Source organism: Sesamum indicum, linkage group LG5 (genome assembly GCF_000512975.1).
Source record: "Sesamum indicum cultivar Zhongzhi No. 13 linkage group LG5, S_indicum_v1.0, whole genome shotgun sequence".
In the NCBI taxonomy this organism is placed as follows: Eukaryota; Viridiplantae; Streptophyta; class Magnoliopsida; order Lamiales; family Pedaliaceae; genus Sesamum; species Sesamum indicum.
In genome coordinates, this window is record NC_026149.1 from 2,763,628 (window position 1) to 2,782,251 (window position 18,624).

An 18,624-nucleotide genomic window follows, 5' to 3' on the forward strand; every position below is an offset into this window, starting at 1 on the left:
CCCCAGCCACACGGAGACGTAATCGTGCCAGGTTGCTGCCTGGGACCTAAATTACGGAGCTCCAAAAATTAAATCTAATTCAGAATTCAGCATAAATGGAATAACTAGATTGCTGTAACCTCAACAAGTCGTGGTTGCTGGAGAAAGTAACGCCGCCGTGCTCGTCCCGGACGTAGTGCGCCGCCTTGAGCTCCTGCGGCTGTTCATGGAACCCCTTTATCGCTGCAGTTATTTCGTCGAGAACGGTCAAGGGAATGCCGTGGTTTATCACTTGGAAGAAGCCCCAACTGCTCGCCGCCTCCCGGATTTGTTCGACTGTCGCGGCCCGTTTATCCGGCGACTGCACGTGGGAGAGGTCAATCACAGGGATTCCGACGCAGTCCGGGGATGACGCGACGTCGGATATTTTGTCCGGCGGGTGGATGAAAATACGAGGTATGGTTGAGATGCCGGAGTCGGATAAACCTTTGACGCCAATCTTAGATTCATCGAATTCTTTGACTTCTTTCATCCGATCGTAAACAGCAGCCATTTTTTGGTTTTTGAACTTTTGGGACAAAAATGTTGAGTTCTTGTTTTCAGTTTCCTGTTTGGTTTTCTTGTTGTCGAGGTTAGTTCGATCGATGGCTGTCGCAGTTTATGGCCGGCAACGTTAGATGAAAACAATCAAAGTATCTCTTATTTTTTGTCCTATTTTGGAAGGCATTAATGGATAAAAACAACATAAGTATTTAGAAAAATTCTAAAACCTAATCAAGTTTAACAATAAATTTATAATGTGATTGGGATATAATTTACGAAAAGTAATCAATCACATAATAAACACTAAAATTGCTCTATAATTAATTTGATTTCTATCAAAAATTTTCAGTCAACATTTATTATATTTTATCTCCTTTACGTAGTTGGAGATTAGTATTATGTTATTATTCACAAACTTATTCCATATCAGACAAAAATTGCTTACCTGGAAACCAAAATAAAATTTCCTTACACTAATAATTATATATGAGACAAAATCTCACGTTGTAGCCATTCTTTGTTGCTCATGTTGACCCAACCCAGTAATATTGGGCCATGTCAGTGATGGGCTGACCCATGAATGAAAATAGGCTTTAGTTGGGCTTCATTTGCTTTAGTGAGGAGGTAAGAGTGAGTTATATAATTGATTTTAAAAAGAATGATTGAAATTTTTGAATTTACGATTTCATAATTGATTATGCAAATATAGATTGTAGCTAAATTTTAAAACTAATATCATTCTCAATGTTAGTAATGGAACTAAAGAATTATTCAGTGGGTACAACGAGTAATTATATGGGACAAGATTAGAAGTTAGAAAAAGGTTAGATGGTAAGAAAAAAAATATCTTGGATCATACAAAGCATAGATTTGACTTATTCAATTATAAAACCAAGCAGACACTCAGACTCATTTTGGGACTTTTGAATTTAATTTCCTTGGAATTTTGGATGAATATGAAAGCAAACAAAGCGTTTTCTTGGATTCAGAGAATTAAATTAAATGAATTTAGAGGTATTGGTAGGTGGATTTGGCATGTTGCACTTTCTTTATTTACTACAAATTATAGATTTTCTTTAAATTCAATGGTATTGAATGCTACGGTTAATAATCCATTCAAACCTTATTACATGTATTTTTAAGGTTTTGATAAAAATTACTTACCTTTTGGTTAATTCAATGACCATAAAAAGAAAAAATTCATGTCTAAAATGTGTGTACTATTATTTCATATAAAACATCACATGGAATTCACTCGCTACTGCAGGACTTTTGGACAAACTCGATTAAACTTCAAGATCTGATGTTTAAATTATGGATTTAATACATTTAGTCCCACGTAGTGGAGGACTAAAAGATAATTTATTCTTATCTTCTATTAATATTTGTTAGTGAATGTTTATCTTCGAGTTGGGGAACCTTTCATAAGCGAGAACTTCTAAGTGCTAGGAAATTCTAGCAGCTAAGGAGTTCAGGGCTTTGGTGGGACCTCCCTCATCTACAAGGAGTCCTAGCCGTCAGAAAGTCCTTTCTTTCTAGGGCTAATGTGGTTGCAAACACTTACGCCAACTGAATGTCACGGTGGAGTGTGGGCTGCCACGTGGGTCTTTTTAGGTTGAATGTTTTGTTGGGCTTTGATCATAATCCGAGTAGGGGGATGTCGTGAGCCTCCTCTCTTTACCAATCTGTTTTGGGAGACACCCACCAGGGCGGCCTAACAGGTTCTCCTGAGCCTCCTAGAATATTATGGTTTCTTTCTTTTTTTCGACCAATTTATTTTTATATACATCATACTCAATATTTAATGTACAAATCCTTACAAAGACTGAAAATTTTCTAGTTCTCACCCGATAATTTAGTGTATTTTTATAAAATATGTAAATGGAGTATTAATAGCAAAAAAGCCCACCCATACAGATTGCCCCATTTTTTCGGCCGTGGTCCTACACGGAAATGGTGGTGATGGTTCTCGCCGAATATATGGATTATTTTTCATTTTTCTTGCGAAATACATGACAAATTCATATTGATAATTTTTTTAGATGATTTGATCTAAGTTCAATGGGTATCTATATAATTTGCCCATTAAAAAAAAAAAACCTAAAATCAATTGTAAAATAAAAGAAAACCTTAGAATCTCCAACCTTGTATCAAAATGAGACTTTGTTCATATATCTATAAATATAGTACGAAACACGACTCATCGTACAGACATTAATGTGATACAAAAACATGTGATGTTGAAAAATTCCCACAAACAGTTGCCAGTTACAGTTGTTGTAACTTTAAGAAAGGAAAATCAGTTTACGTCGACATAGAAATCAAATTTTCCACAAAACATAAGTAGTTCTAAGAAAGTGGGCTGTGGGAAACGTTCTTACACAAAATTCCACCTTAAAAGTTTCACTTGTGATCGACAAAGCTGATTTTCTGGTAATATTTCTTTTCAGCATGTTTCCCTGTGCACGTCTGCTGCTTTTTCCGTACTCAGAATTTTTACATTTTACTTGACTTTTATTGTTTTAGTCGACATGTCATTATTTGTTAAATCTTAGGATAATTATACAAAATCTTAGGAGGCGGCAATGCAATTATCCCTGATAAAAAAGTATAGGGTATTGGTCATTGAAATTAAATTTGCCAATCAAACATTTTTAATTTTTTGCTAAATTAGGTAAATAAAACTTTGCTAAGTTTAGCTAAACAAATTAGTGGTGCAAATTTGCATGTTGTCAGGAAAAAATAAAATAGTGTGTTAAATTTCACTTTCTATGACAATTTAATATAAAAACAAAATTAGTAAAAGGCAGTGGACAAAGATGTCCCTCCCTCCTATTTTATGGAGTTGGATGAGACATGGCGATGACTTTAATTGCACACATAACATGCTATTGAATTTCTTAAAATTGTCATAACGCTTTTCCCATATTCGTCAACTAAACAGCACTTTCCATTTTTGGACCCCAAAATACGCCATATGCAACATCATTTCACACCATGGAATATTCTTATGCGATCTTGACATATGAGTTAAATCAATTACATGATAAAAATAATTGGGTTTTTTTTTTTAATTTTGAAATATACATTAATTATATTATAAGTAAATTACACTTGTCATATAACTAATTTAAATCCAACCAAATTCAATTTAAATTAGAACTTCCCTTCGTACCTCTCATTTTATATTTTTCTTTTGTGTGCATTAAATGTAAAAATATTCACTAAAAATATTTGTGATGAAAACATCAAAACCACAATTACTCTCCATGATGGAACGGATTTGCGACGGCTTTAGCGATGAATTATCCGTCACAAATGGAACATAGTGTCGTTTTGGTTCTTGGTACAAAATATTGTTGTACACTATTAATGTGATTTAATTTCTTTTATTTAATATTTTTACACTCAGTGTATATAGAAATTTTTAATTCCATTAAAAAAATAATGTTTTAGTTCTTTGCTTCTTCACATATAATTTTCGATTATTACCAAACATAAATTAAATCAACTAGAAGTACTCTTAAAACGTCAGGCTAAAAAAATTAAATTTAAAGATTTTAAATTTATGCTAATAAATCAATTATACTTATTAATTAGATAATTTTATGTTTCAAATAATTTGAAAATTTTCAATTCTCATTTTGAGTTATTTTTAATAATATTTTGATGAATCTCAAATTCAATTAATATAAAGTCATATATATACAATCGTTTTTCAAAATTCACTGAACTTAATAAATTCAAACAATAAGTATAATTATTAATTATTTATATTTATTGTCAATCGAGAGTTATTACAATCCTCTATCAAATTTTGGGTCATGTTTGTTTGCAATGAGAGTGATGAGTTTTGTATGGATATAAGATATATATGATGATGTCTACCCGAAATTAATGCTGTTTTTATGCAAAGGAATATATGCCGGAATATAAGGTAGGCATTTTCATAATTTTTGGGCACGGATACTGCACCCTTCCCTCCAACTTGTAACACCTAAATTCTGTTATTTTTTTTATGAGAAAATTAATGGCATACCTAAATTTTCGTGCCATAAACATTTTTACAAAATTTTAGTGCAAGTTAGAGGCTCCAATAATTGCATAGTCTTGATTGCACTTTTTGACATTTTTTGTATACTATTAAAAAGAAGAAATATTTACATTGTCCTCTTTTGAGATTCTGTATATAATTAATTTTTTTTGTGATTTAAAAAATTACATGTAATATTTCTAACATTTGTCCATCCAACAAATAGATCCATCTGTTAGTAAAATTTATGAAATTTGTTGATACCTACAAAAGAGTTGAATAAAAATTCATGTTTTTTAATTGACTTAGTAAAGATTTATTGCAGGTGAAGTAAATCTTTTATGACCCAATTGCCTTTATAACTAATGACGAAAATGTACCTCCTCACATGCATTAGGATATCAAGATGTATAAAGGTAGTTTGGTTTGAAAAGATTTGTTTGACTTGTAAAAAATCTATAATAAATCAATTTGCGAAAAATATGGATTTTCGTTAAACATTTTAGCTAATACCAATAATTTTCGTGAATTTTACTAACAAATTAATTTATTTATTAGATAAAAATAAACGTAGAGTATTTAATATAATTTTCCACATCACAAGAAGTTTATGTATTAACAAATCAAATTTCAAAAAAGACGAATGTAATTACAATAAAAAATATATATACACATACGTACATATATATATGTGTGTATCTCCTTCAAGTAGGAGTAATGGTATTTTTAGCTTTTTAAAATATATTATAAAATATTTATCATAATTGACTTGTGAATTTCAAATTAAATGTTATGATTTTATAAACTCATTTAAGAAAGTGAAGAGTTCTTATTTTCAATTTTGTTCACAAATTTTCTTTAATTTAATTATAAAATTATCATTGTTATATATACATAAAATTTTCAAATTTCAAAGAGCTTATTTTTAAAAAAAGTTTGATATTTTATAAATTCCAAAAATGGATACTTCAAATAAATTAAATTATTAATTTTAAAATCTTTATTGAAAATAATGTCATGAGGCAAACACCCAATTGCAAGCAAGTCAATGAATATTTGAGATCTTATCTAATCCATGTATAGTGGACCTTGAAGAAATGTCGTATATGCAGGGAGGATAATTCATATGTACAAAGTTTTCATGTCGTATTTAATATATAATTATTATTGTTTATTTATTTATTTGAATCTATAAAAATTCAACATAAAATTTTTATTATTACATATATACATGTAGAATAAAGCTCGAATAATGTAGAATACAATGCACATTAGTATCATTTATTTCTTTAAATTAAATTACTTATGTGCTAATAAATTTTCAAATTTCGACTCGTAATGTATACAAAACAAAACCTAGTTTACATGTTAAAAAAAAAAAAAAAAGCAAACCTAAGTAGGGGGTTCAACACTTAGTCCCCTGTTTTACCAAATTTTCAAATTGTCCCAAAATTAAAAAAACTTGACATATTTAATCGCCTGCTTTACAGAATTCTTAAAATGATCCAAAAAATGAAAAACTTAACACATTTAGTCCGATAAAGTAAAGGACTAAAAGTGTTGAATTCTCTATTCTATTAGATAAAAAGTGTAATTTCACCCTAAATTATGTATCTAACTTTCAAAAATTTTTATTCATTTTCAACGCACGTTTCATGAGATGTTACTCAGTGCATATTGCATCGGATGTCTTATCTTATATCACATATTCTTTAGTCAACATATTATGTGTGTGCGCGCGCGCGAGAGAGAGAGAGACGTAGGAGACGAAGATACATCACTGTCCCTTTTGAACACCAAAGTTGATTTTTCTGATGATGCAAGAAAATCTTGAGAAAATCTCCCCCCTCCCCAAGTCAAATATTTTGAGTATTTTCTGAAAATTCCTGACCTTTGTTTTTCCAAGAGTCCAGACTAGCGATATCCAGAATTTTCTAAGTAATAATCATTTTATATCATACTAACTCAATTGACAACAACGAGTCTATTTGTATCCAGTATTAGATTATTTTTTTCAATACGAAAGTTGTCATGACCGATGATTTATATGTACATTATAAGCGACCAATGATCTTATTAGTGGAAAATTCTTTTTCAAATCAGATTAGCATAAAGCAAATGTAATACACTTATCATATAATTGGTCACTCTTTCTGAATCATACACCAATCACAAAATGTGTTACACTTATCATATAATTAATTTGGATCTAATTAAATTTGATTTAAATTAGAATTTTTCTTATTAGCATGCTCTAATTTATATAGATGGAGCAAAAACTACCTCTCTTTCTCTGTATATATATATATATTGGTATAATATAGAACATGCAAAAACTACACATGTTGGTATGAATATGTATAATGTGAAAATTAGACGAAGGTGATAAGTTATGGGTCTATCTCATGATGGATATGGAGACCTAAACTGCAAAATTCTGTTCACGTGGTAATATTAAAAACCAAATAATAATGTCGGAATTCACTTTTTAATTCAACTTGATAATATAATATTTTAATCAAAGCAGTAAAGGGCAGTGAATTAGATTTAATTGGGTGAAGAATGAGTATTTTTGGGACACGGAGCTTATTTAATTGCACCCATGGGATGGGGGGTTCAATTTTTTTATTTTTTTATTTTTTTCAAATTTTGATGCTTTTATTAATTACATAGACAATATATACTTTTTTTCCTTTTTCTGACCAAACATACAATTACGGAAGATAGTCCACTTGAAATATTGACTGTTGAAATTTGATTCCAATAAAATACTTTTTATATTTATTGGGTTTGGATCCGACTTGATTAAACAAAAAGAAATCATACTTTACTGTATATGAATACAATAATATTTACAATATATTTAAAACAAAGATTAAAATATATAAGTTATAAATAATTATTATCACCATTCCCAATTTTGACATTGTAACTATATTATACAATCGATATATCCTCATCATTTTCAATATTTTCACATACGATACGTACAATAAATTCCGAGTCCAGTCAAAATTCTAATGCGCGAAAAAAATACCATAACAAAAATAATACGTCATTTCTTCCGGACGCCACTAATCATTTCAATTACCACCTAAACTTGTAAGAAAATAAATGGAAGTACTCATAGTTAAAATATTAATCTGACAAACTTCAGTTAAAAATTATACTCAAATAGCAGTAACGATTCAAAAGGAACATTGTTTACAACAACAGTATATTACATACTCACGCTCACAAATTAAGTAGTGATTACGACAGAAACTGAATATTACGCCCAAAAAAAATCTCATGATGACGTCGAAAGAGGAGCGGGTGGGGTGCTCTCTCACAAGACAAGAAAGAATTAAAAGGAAAGAGAAAAAGGAATTGTGGTGCGTTTGGGAGTAACTCTGAGGAGGAATATATGTGTGGAAGGTAGACAGTATTTATGTAAGAATCTAAGGTAGGAAGAGTTTTACATATTTTAGGGCAAGTGATGAGAAATAGGAGAAGTAATGGCATATATATACCTAAATTATTGGCTTGTACTACTCATAATTTTAGTACAAGTTAGGAGTAAGTCTTTCACTCCCCTGTTTCCTTCATTAATCCGTCGAAATTATTCCCGAATCTCATCATGCCATCACACTTTGTCTTAACATACGTTTTATGGAACTCGAACACATGATCTCGAATTTATTCATCAAAATATCAGTCTTAACCACTAGTTGAGACATCATTTATCTTTACTACTTTTCACTACCCAAAAAGAAAGATTTTTCTTTCAATTCGTCCAATTTTAAGATTGATGTAATTACACATAAACTCTTTGTAATTTGAAAAATTATACTTAGTACCTTTGAAGTTTGTTTCTATCCATCAAATAAATCCATCTGCTAGTAAAATTACTAGAATTTGATGGCATCAACAAAAAAGTTTAATGAAAATTCATATTTACCTCCGATTGACTTGCAGGCTTTTTATAAGCCGAATAAATATTTTCTAAACAAACTATGCTTATATGGGTGAAAATGTCCACACATGCATTAGCATGTAAAATGTACGTATAAGGGTAATTTGGATATATAAAATTTATTTGATTTGGAATAAGTCAATTGAAGATAAATCTGAATTTTTGTCCAATTTTTTTATTAATATGAACAAATTCCGTTAATTTTGACTAACAAACACATTTATTTGTTGGGTAGAAACAAACATCGAGATATTATGTAATTTTTTAAATTATAAAAAAATTATTTGTAATTACACCAAACCTCAGTGCCAATGTAATTATCCCTTTTTTTCAAAAACAAAAACAAAAAATGTCATGAGGTGGATATTTTTAGATTTTCCCTCATTAATTGCATACGAGTCCCTCCCTACCTTGGATCTTTTCCAATTGTGTCCACATGTTTGAAGGACATTATGGACATTCTATATTTACACTCCTTAATTGACTCCAATTTTGATTGTTAATTTTGCTCTGATCAAAGATTGATTAATGTCACATAAATTACTCTTCTATACTCTAATTTTGATCAATTCTTTAGTACATGATTTATTTTATTCATCTCTTTCAATAATTTATTTTCTTGAAATTAAGTTGAAAATAGTTTTTTTTTCATAACTTATGCTTTTAAATTGTTCAAATTAAATTAATTTAGGGGGTATTTGTAACTATTTAACATAATTGTTTATCATGAAAAGAATATTTTTAAGAGATTTTTAATTTTGAATTGTTTAAATTAAATTGATCTAAACTAAAAAGTTATAAACAACTCCCTTTATTCCACTTTTCTTTTCAAACGCTCCAATTTTAACTGTTGCTTAATTTACGACTTTCTCTATAACTTATTCCCACAGAAAAAATAAAAATTATTACAAACACCCCGTTAAACCAAAAGCTATAAACTTCTCCCACCAACTTCTATTAAAATTGCTTCTTCTTTTTTTTTTTTTCTTCCTGAGATGTGTCTGTGATTTTCTATTCAATTAAAAAGGCATCGTCTATTTCCTTCACCGATGAAAAAAATAGTCATGCATTTATTGCCTTCTTTTTCTTTTCTTTTAAATAGGCTTCGAACTCATTAACTTATAGTCATGAAACCTCAATTTCACCAATTAAATTAGATCCAATTGGTGTATTTCTTGCGTTAACAATTAGTGATTTCTCCCCCTCTTTAATTTTGGCTTCTCAAGTATGCAGAGATGTTGCGAGTTCGAGTCCCATAAGTCGGGCAGTAGTCTACGTTTAATTGTACTGGCTTAATTATTTATTTATTTTGAATATATTGATGTATTAAATTTATATTTCAATTTGAATGTATTGATATAGCATTGACAATGAACAATATAAAAAAAAGGTAGATATGTGCAGATATTTCAAAAATAATTGAGAAGTTTTGATTTAACCATAACAATGCTCATTACAAAATGTAAATTAATATTGCATTTTACGTACACATGTTATGCACATAAAATATTACGATTGTGGATTGATATATAACATGTAATAAAATTATTTTTTACTACAATATTTAAATAAAACAAGAAAAATAAATAACTTATTTCTTTCTAATTTCCACTCAAAAGTATTAGCGAAGAAGTGCGAGGTCGAGTACAAGTCCTTTTCAATTTATGATTTCATTCATTTTAAATTAAAATTTATATTTCAAATTTTATTATACTTTTTACTTTAATTAATATCTATATATATAGATGACGTATATAAAAATTATATGGGGTAGAAATATTAAATTGGCTCATGAGAACAACATCATCTTCTTCATTTTTCCCCCTCCATACTAAAGTTTAACCTGAAAAGATTGAAAAAACTACAAATCTAAATTATTATAAATAAATAAATATTTTTAATGAGATCCCTCACATGCAAATAATTTTTTTTTCTCTCATCTATGTTGGAGAATAAGGTTTAAAAATCTTAACACACCACGTTACATGCATATGATTTATTTTTCTTTATTAACAACTCTTATTATTAATATTTGAAATGCTGTATTTTTTATCTCATATGTTAAGGTATTTTTCAATTTTAATCTAATTTGTCGTGATTTTTAACATTACATCCTATAAATTAAAAATTTTCTCCATGTTAGTTTTTACGTGCATTTTTCGTTTAATAATTAATGAAAAATGATAATGGCATCGTAAATTATTGAATGAAAAATGCACGTGAGACTAAAATTGAAAAAAATAAAATAACTTGTAGGATGCAATGTATGATAAAGTCGTAACAATTGAGAGTAAATTGAAAACAATCCTAACATATAAGACAAAAAAAGCTGACTTTCCCTTAATATTTCTAACAGACAAATACAAAAAAAAAATTATTAAATAACGCGCAGAAAATAACCGCACATGTTAAAAATGCTAATCCAAATTAAATTTGATTGAATTAAACTAATCATAGAACAAATATGATATACTCGTAATGTGATTAGTCATTTTAATACACTAATCATAAAATAAGTATATTATACTTATTATATAATTAATTAGACAAACTCGATTTGAATTAGAATTTTGTGGCGCACACGCCCAGTTCATCCAATCACTATCCAATAGTCTACTTGTCATCCCATTGACTTTGTCGTCAAATCCTCCCCAATTCCTACAACCCCAAAACCCCCCATCACTCTTCTCCCCTATAAAATAACCACCTTTTCTTCCTCATTGCAGCAACTCTCACCTCAAAGATGAATTCCCTTACAACTCTAATTCTTTGGGTTTTCCTTTCTTCCTCAGCACTAACAACCTTCATCATTAATGGCGTCGAAGCCTCCCACAACCTTTACATGCATTTACAGTCGTCGCGCCCACCTGTTAATGTCAACCAACTCCACAGAACTGGATACCATTTCCAACCTCCCAGGAACTGGATCAACGGTAATTAAACCTCGTTCCTTTCAACTTTTTTCTTATAATTTGGATTGAAAATACCAAATGATACGATACAAGTCATATATATATATATATATCATGTTAGATGATGACGGTGAAATTTATATTGTGATGATGTGATATAATCTGTAGATTACATATGCGTGTGAATGATAATGATGAGTTTTGTTCAGACATGAGTTGTTTTTGATGTAATATATGTTTTCTGGGAATTGGTGTGGTTTTCATATGAGGTGAAGTCAAATTTTCTTGTAAAGACAATTTTGGTTTTTGGAGGTTCTTGGTATAATAATGGGGATGGGGCCAATATGCGCTGTTCCGGGGTTTGACCACTACTGACTTGATGTAGCCTGCCTTCAACTCACTCACACACACACACATATACATGTGTATATGTATACGTATTTACGTATGTATTTGACCAGGGATCAGATCTTGCCTTGGGCAGAAAAAACTAATATATATGTTTATAGCCTAGAAAATCATCAACTCTGGGGTTTGTGTTATGCTGGTGAACAGACACAATGGCTTTATTTGGATTTTTTTTATTTTTTTATACATTATACATGTGTATATACTTTTGAAATTTAATATATTCAATTTTGTATATATTAGCGTAAAATAAATAAAAATAAATCGATGCACACTGAATTGTATGTCACCTAAAGAAATATATAGGTAAACATTAATAAGGATGTTTTTGATTGTCACATAATGGAAAAACGAACAAATAAAATCAATAAAATGGAGGCTATAATTTTTCAGGGTCAGCGTACTAAGTTTTAGATTTTGATGTATTAATGTAAAGTATTGAATTAGTCCATTCTGTATGATAGTATTGTTTTCATTTATAATCTCATCTCTTTAAATTTAACAAACTCATTTAAGCATTAATCCCTTAATTACACTGTTAAGAAGTAGTTATTATATTGGTATTTTGAAGGTCTTGTAGACGTTATACTCAGTTTATACGTGTATATGAATAATTATTTACTATTTGAACTTAAGGAATATATATATATATATATGTATATAATTGTTCATATATTGAGTGAATAAAGTGAAAATGTATTCAACCGAGAGTTTTCGACTATTACCGACACTTGCATTATATTTGTTTTCATTTTTAAATTATTTTCGAAACAAGTCAAAACATACTCAATGTTTGTCATCATTCAAAAATACCTTATTTAGGTGTTTTTAACTGTTTTAGCATAAATACATATATATATATATATACACATATACATAAATATATATAAAAAACACATGATTTGACAATGAATAGTAATTTTTGTCTTCCAAAATACAACATTAAACATATAATACTTATTTTAAATTATCTCCAAAAATAAATCCGAACATATATACTATTTCTAACATACACTTATTTACTTTTGTTTTTCTCTCTCTATCTCCATAAAATACAACAAAACACTCACAAAACGAATCCAAACATTATGTTGAATTTTAGGAGCATACAATGGAACTGTATAGTTCTTGCATGCATGTTCTGACTGCATTCGTCCTATAACATAATGTGCACAGCACAGCTGTTTTGATGACAATCCAAACACCATTTTATTAGGACAATTGAGTTCGTCGGTCGTTTCAAAATTCTTGTATGCACCAAACTTTGACATCTTTTTTCCAATATAAATGAAGAAAAATCAAAGCAAATTTGGGTTGAAAGCTCCACTCTCGAATTTCTTCTAAATGTATGATTTTCTTTTGTCAGCATGTTTCTAGATATACTGTCGAAGCATATTCTTATCAAAATACCTATAGAACATTACAAAACATCGAACAGAAAAGTTAAATGTCACAACAGAAGACAAAAATTGAGGGTCGGATTCCAATCCTCAATTTTTATAAATATTGGAGTAGAGTTCATATTCCACCAATGACTTTTCAGTCTTGAGAAAAATATCTAGTTCATAGGTTGAGGTGGTGAGCTGGATGACTGTTACGTCTGATTGCGGGCGTCTTAATCTAATGAACGCGGCATCCTCAGTTTATGACTAGCTCATTCCCACTGTATTTATTACAGAATGCGTACGCTACAAATTTGCTACGTATATTGTTGACTTTGAAAATCTTATCCATTTACCGATTATATTTTATTACATTATGCAACTCACGACTTCATGTGTTTCTATGTCATGTGGTTCGGTGGATGATTTAATGCACAAACATCAGATCCAAATGGTGAGTAGTCTGTCTCCCTATTCTCTCTATTTTCGGTATAATTATACCGACACTCTATGATCTGAGTCTATTATGATAAGGAAATTTAATTTTTTTTAAAAAAACAAATACATACACTATTTCCCCCTATGTTTCTCTAACACTAGTCTTCTTTATTACAGGACCAATGTACTATAATGGGATCTACCACCTCTTCTATCAGTACAACCCCAAAGGTGCTGTTTGGGGCAACATTGTTTGGGCTCATTCAGTGTCCAAGGACCTCATAAACTGGAAAACATTACCCAATGCAATTTACCCATCAAAGCCATTTGACAAGTATGGTTGTTGGTCTGGTTCAGCCACAATCCTCCCTGGAAACAAGCCCGTTATTCTCTACACCGGGATAGTCGATGAAAAAAATACCCAAGTCCAGAACTACGCCGTCCCAGCCAACTTATCGGACCCATATCTCCGTGAGTGGATCAAGCCCGATAACAATCCATTGATAGTTGCGGACAAGTCCATCAACAAGACTGCATTCCGTGACCCAACAACAGCCTGGTTGGGCCGGGACAGGCATTGGAGGTTATCAATGGGTGGTCGGAGGAGGCACAGAGGGATTGCATATTTGTATAGGAGTAAGGATTTCATCCACTGGGTTAAGGCCAAACATCCACTGCATTCCACTGCTAGGACTGGGAATTGGGAGTGTCCTGATTTCTTCCCAGTGTCTGTTTCTGGTAAAAATGGACTGGAAACTTCTGTTATGGATCCAAATGTTAAGCATGTCTTAAAGGTCAGCCTTGATGTCACCAGATATGAGTATTACACCTTAGGTACATACAAGAATGATAAGTACATTCCTGACAAGAACATGATTGATGGCTGGAATGGCTTGAGATACGACTACGGAAACTTTTACGCCTCAAAATCGTTCTTCGACCCGAGCAAGAACAGGAGGATCTTGTGGGGTTGGGCGAACGAGTCTTCTTCTACTGCCGATGATATTAAGAAGGGTTGGGCCGGAATCCAGGTATTAACTGTTCACAGAAAGCAATTCACCTTGAGTTCTTTCCTGCGTATATAATCATGCTAATCTTGGATTTTTCCTTCTGTTTTTCGTTTTTTCAGCTTATCCCACGTACAATTTGGCTTGATAGTAGTGGCAAACAGTTGGTGCAATGGCCTGTTGAAGAAGTAGAAACTCTAAGAGGGAAGAAGGTGGAACTGAAAAACAAGAAGCTTGTGAAGGGAGAAAGGATTGAAATCAAAGGAATAACAGCTGCTCAGGTACTCTTTTTCACCACAGATGATGCAGTTTCATCGGCTTTGATCCTATGCAGCTGAACCTGCGCACTAATATGGCATGGTTGCTTATGCATGGCAGGCTGATGTAGATGTAACTTTCTTGTTCGATAGCTTGGACAAAGCTGAGCCATTTGATCCAAGCTGGGATAGACATGATGCTCAGAAGCTTTGTGGCCACAAGGGTTCAACTGTTCAAGGTGGATTAGGACCGTTTGGGCTCTTGACGTTGGCTTCAAAAAACCTGGAAGAATACACCCCCGTCTTCTTTAGAGTTTTCAAGGATCATGACAAGTATCTTGTTCTTATGTGCTCTGATGCATCAAGGTATGTTCCTGTTTTCAGACTTTTAATCAGAACAATTAGATTTGTAACAGCTTGTATCTGATTAAAAACCTTTGTAATTGACAGGTCAACCTTAAGAGATGGGGCAGGTGCATACAGACCCTCATTTGCAGGATTTGTAGATGTAGACTTGACTGAGAAGAAGCTTTCACTCAGGAGTCTGGTACAGTATTGAGACTGTCTTTTATTTACATACCCTATTCGGACTCAGAAATAGGTATAACTCTTAGTTATTTTTCGCAGATTGACAACTCTGTCGTGGAGAGCTTTGGGGCACGAGGGAAGACTTGCATTTCATCAAGGGTTTATCCCACTCTTGCAATATATGACAATGCACATTTATATGCATTCAACAATGGCACTCAAACTGTCAAAATTGACAGTTTGAATGCCTGGAGCATGAATAGGCCTCTGCAGATGAACAATTGATGACATGATTCAGACAGAAAATCGGATTAATTAGTTTGGTTTTAGTTTCTTCTTTTTATGCTTTTCTTCGTTTTTCTTCTGTGAAACTATTATAGAGATTTGAGAATAAGTTGAGACCAAATTTACATTTCAAAATTCTTACGATTCATCATGATATTGGAACGGCAAATGCCCGTTGGAATAATGCATTGAGGACCCGGAGAGTTACTACGTATCCGATGGACTTGCACATTGGAAGTGCGCAGATGCTTAGGAAGAGAAGAACATCTATTGAACCAAGAGAAGTTGCTATGCTGGAAGACTGAAGACAATACTTAGTCCTTAGGTTTTCCTTTGTGTACCACAAATATCTAAAATAAAGGATTAAAACAATTGAGAATCTTGGTCTTGGTTTTTAATCGTTTGCTTTTCTACTCTTGATTCAATGCTTGCACAGTTTTGAAGAACATAAGCGATTTAAGGGACGTGTCATACTATAAATAGTATTTCCAGAAAAGACAGTACAATGTTCAATATGAGCATTTCAAGGGAATCCTGGGAACTAATCTCAACAACATTTGATGCTTTGCATTCTAAACAAGAGTTGCATAACAGAAAAAGTAAGTATGAAGAGATGAGGATTGAAAAGAATGGTTTTTGCTTACAAACAATAATAAAGCATCTACCAGTAATCTCTGCAAGAACATGCTCCTTCCTTGAAATGGTGAAATCGGTTTGCATCACGAACAACTACCAACCTATTCGTGACTAAAGACACGAATTTGGTAAACGTGTGACAGTCACCACAAACCCTAAGATTTTTCGTAATTCTAATTGGGGTACCCTCTGGGGTGCTGATTAGTCCGAATACAATAGCCAATTTCTCACTGTGGGTATGCAAGAGACCTAATTTCAGTTCCTCGTCAATGTCATGTAGCACAAAATTTGTATCTGGGACATAACCAGCCAGCTCCAGTTTCTCACTCAAACACTTTAGCTCCTCGTATATCTCCTCTGAGAGTGGATGCGTATGATCTCCAACACTGAATTTATGAATCTTATTATCTACTTCAGTCCACGTCCAACCTGGAATTTTCTTTATTCTTTGATGGGTCATTAGTTCCCTAATCTTTGCTACTTCTTTCCATCTACCAGCTTTTGCATATATATTGGAAAGTAATACATAATGACCTGCATTTTGAGGTTGTAATTCAAGGAGGGACTCTGCAACCTTTTCTGCAAGTTCTACATGCCCATGAATCCTACATGCCCCAAGAAGTGCCCCCCACAGTCCTGCATCTTTCTCGATATCCATATCCTCAATTAATGTCACGGCCTGATCCAGTTTCCCAGCACGACCAAATAGGTCAACAACACAAGTAAAATGCTTCACATCCGGCCTCACTCCATACTCCTCTTGCATTAATGAGAAAATGTTAAGACCCTCCTCAACAAGCCCTGAGTGACTACAAGCATACAAGAGTGAGATGAACGTGATATTATTAGGTAAAATCCCATTCTTCAACATTAGGTGAAACAAATCGAGAGCTTTCTGGCCTTCCCCATGGTATCCATGGGCTGCAATCATCGTACTCCATGATATAACGTTCTTTTCTCTTATCCTACCAAATATCTCCCTTGCCAACTCAATGCTGCCACATTTTGCATGCATATCAACCAAAGCAGTCCCCAGGACCACATCCAAGGAAAATCTCATCTTCTGTATGTAATTGTCCACGATCTTTGCCTTATGCATCACCCCTAACTTAGCAGAGGCATTCACAACGTTCACCATTGCAACTTTATCCGGCATAACTCCCTCCTGTCTCATACGATCAAACAAATCCAGAGCCTTTTCCGGATTCCCGCACTCAGTACACGCCCCTATCATCACAGTCCAACTAACAAGGTCCCTCTTCGGCATTTCATCAAACAGCCGTGCCGCATCCCCAATAGCCTTACATTTCGCATACATGTCCACAAGCACTGCAGCCACAAAAAGATACGAACCAAAACCAAACTTATGCACTACACAGTGCAACAATCGACCCAGTTGCAAGTCTCTGGTATTCCTACAAACCCGTATAACAACAGGCAAGGTATAGTTATCGAGCCGATCCCCCGATCTCATATACTCTCTAAAAGTACTGTAGCAATTGACATAATCATCAGCTTTAGCATACCCACCAATCATAACACTCCAAGAAACTGCATTCTTCTCGGAAATCCCACAGAACAATGTAGAGGCACTTTGTAAAGCCCTATGTAGTGTATACCCGTAGAGGATATTATTAGCAAAAGAGAGGTCTCGAATCAGGCCATTGACAATCACCTGAGCATGCACTTGATGCACTTGAGCTAGATTTTTGCACTTGCGAGAGAATTTCAGGTCCAGGGTTTCCGAAAACTGAGAAATTTCTGTTTCTTTGATGTGGGAATCTGAATCCGGAGACGAGAATGGCTGCTGAAGAATTTGGTTGTGGTCTGTGGATTGAAGCCTTGAGAGAAATCGAAGTCCATGGTTTGAGGGGTCAAGATTTTGTCGTGTGAATTTTAGCATTATATTATAAGTTGCCAGATAACACACATACCCTCACTTCACTTAGACCTCATAAGTCATAACCCCTTGCAAGGTTCAAGAAACAAATAGGATTTAGTATTTACATTTCACATTGAAATACTTCAATCAAATCCGGTTCAGTTGTAACCATTATTTTTTCAGAAATAATAATCAATCACATAATAATTTGATACTATCAAACAAAAACTTTTCTTTCATGTAACTAAAGTTATATTTAATACTTAATGTTATACATATTTATCTGTTGATCGTTAATAATTAAAATTTATGATATAATCACAACCAATTCAATGAAAAAGTTTAACATTTTTCAAAATCGGTGAACATTCTTACCCTA

At 32.4% G+C, this 18,624-nt stretch overlaps 3 protein-coding genes across 4 annotated transcripts in view; 1 reads left to right on the top strand and 2 right to left on the bottom strand.

Moving 5' to 3' along the window:
* Positions 1 to 698, bottom strand: part of LOC105161744 (1-aminocyclopropane-1-carboxylate oxidase homolog 4-like) — a 3,067-nt gene extending 2,369 nt beyond the window's left edge. Inside the window, exons 1-2 of one of the 2 annotated variants that reach the window (XM_020693928.1) lie at positions 120 to 698; positions 3 to 46 (exon numbers count right to left, since the gene is read on the bottom strand). In XM_020693928.1, coding sequence (XP_020549587.1) covers positions 3 to 46; positions 120 to 532 — 457 coding nt within the window. In that variant the 5' untranslated portion in view covers positions 533 to 698. The remainder of the gene's footprint in view (positions 1 to 2; positions 47 to 119) is intronic. The other variant, XM_011079543.2, reaches the window with a different exon arrangement.
* Positions 11,202 to 16,106, top strand: LOC105161745 (beta-fructofuranosidase, insoluble isoenzyme 1-like). The gene is made up of 7 exons (XM_011079544.2): positions 11,202 to 11,443; positions 13,658 to 13,666; positions 13,828 to 14,681; positions 14,780 to 14,938; positions 15,036 to 15,280; positions 15,365 to 15,461; positions 15,542 to 16,106. The coding sequence occupies exons 1-7, from the start codon at positions 11,254 to 11,256 to the stop codon at positions 15,725 to 15,727; spliced, it is 1,740 nt and encodes a 579-aa protein (XP_011077846.1). The 5' UTR covers positions 11,202 to 11,253; the 3' UTR covers positions 15,728 to 16,106.
* Positions 15,844 to 18,382, bottom strand: LOC105161747 (pentatricopeptide repeat-containing protein At4g21065-like). Its single transcript, XM_011079547.2, has one exon. It carries the CDS (start codon positions 18,264 to 18,266, stop codon positions 16,389 to 16,391), a length of 1,878 nt encoding a protein of 625 aa, XP_011077849.1. The 5' UTR covers positions 18,267 to 18,382; the 3' UTR covers positions 15,844 to 16,388.

Bases quoted from the DNA above. Each gene is read 5' to 3' on its own strand.
- LOC105161745 (XM_011079544.2), top strand. From the start codon at position 11,254: ATGAATTCCCTTACAACTCTAATTCTTTGGGTTTTCCTTTCTTCCTCA. The intron at 14,939-15,035 runs GTACTCTTTTTC...TATGCATGGCAG, and splicing joins AAGGAATAACAGCTGCTCAG to GCTGATGTAGATGTAACTTT. The intron at 15,281-15,364 runs GTATGTTCCTGT...TGTAATTGACAG, and splicing joins ATGTGCTCTGATGCATCAAG to GTCAACCTTAAGAGATGGGG.
- LOC105161747 (XM_011079547.2), bottom strand. From the start codon at position 18,266: ATGCTAAAATTCACACGACAAAATCTTGACCCCTCAAACCATGGACTT.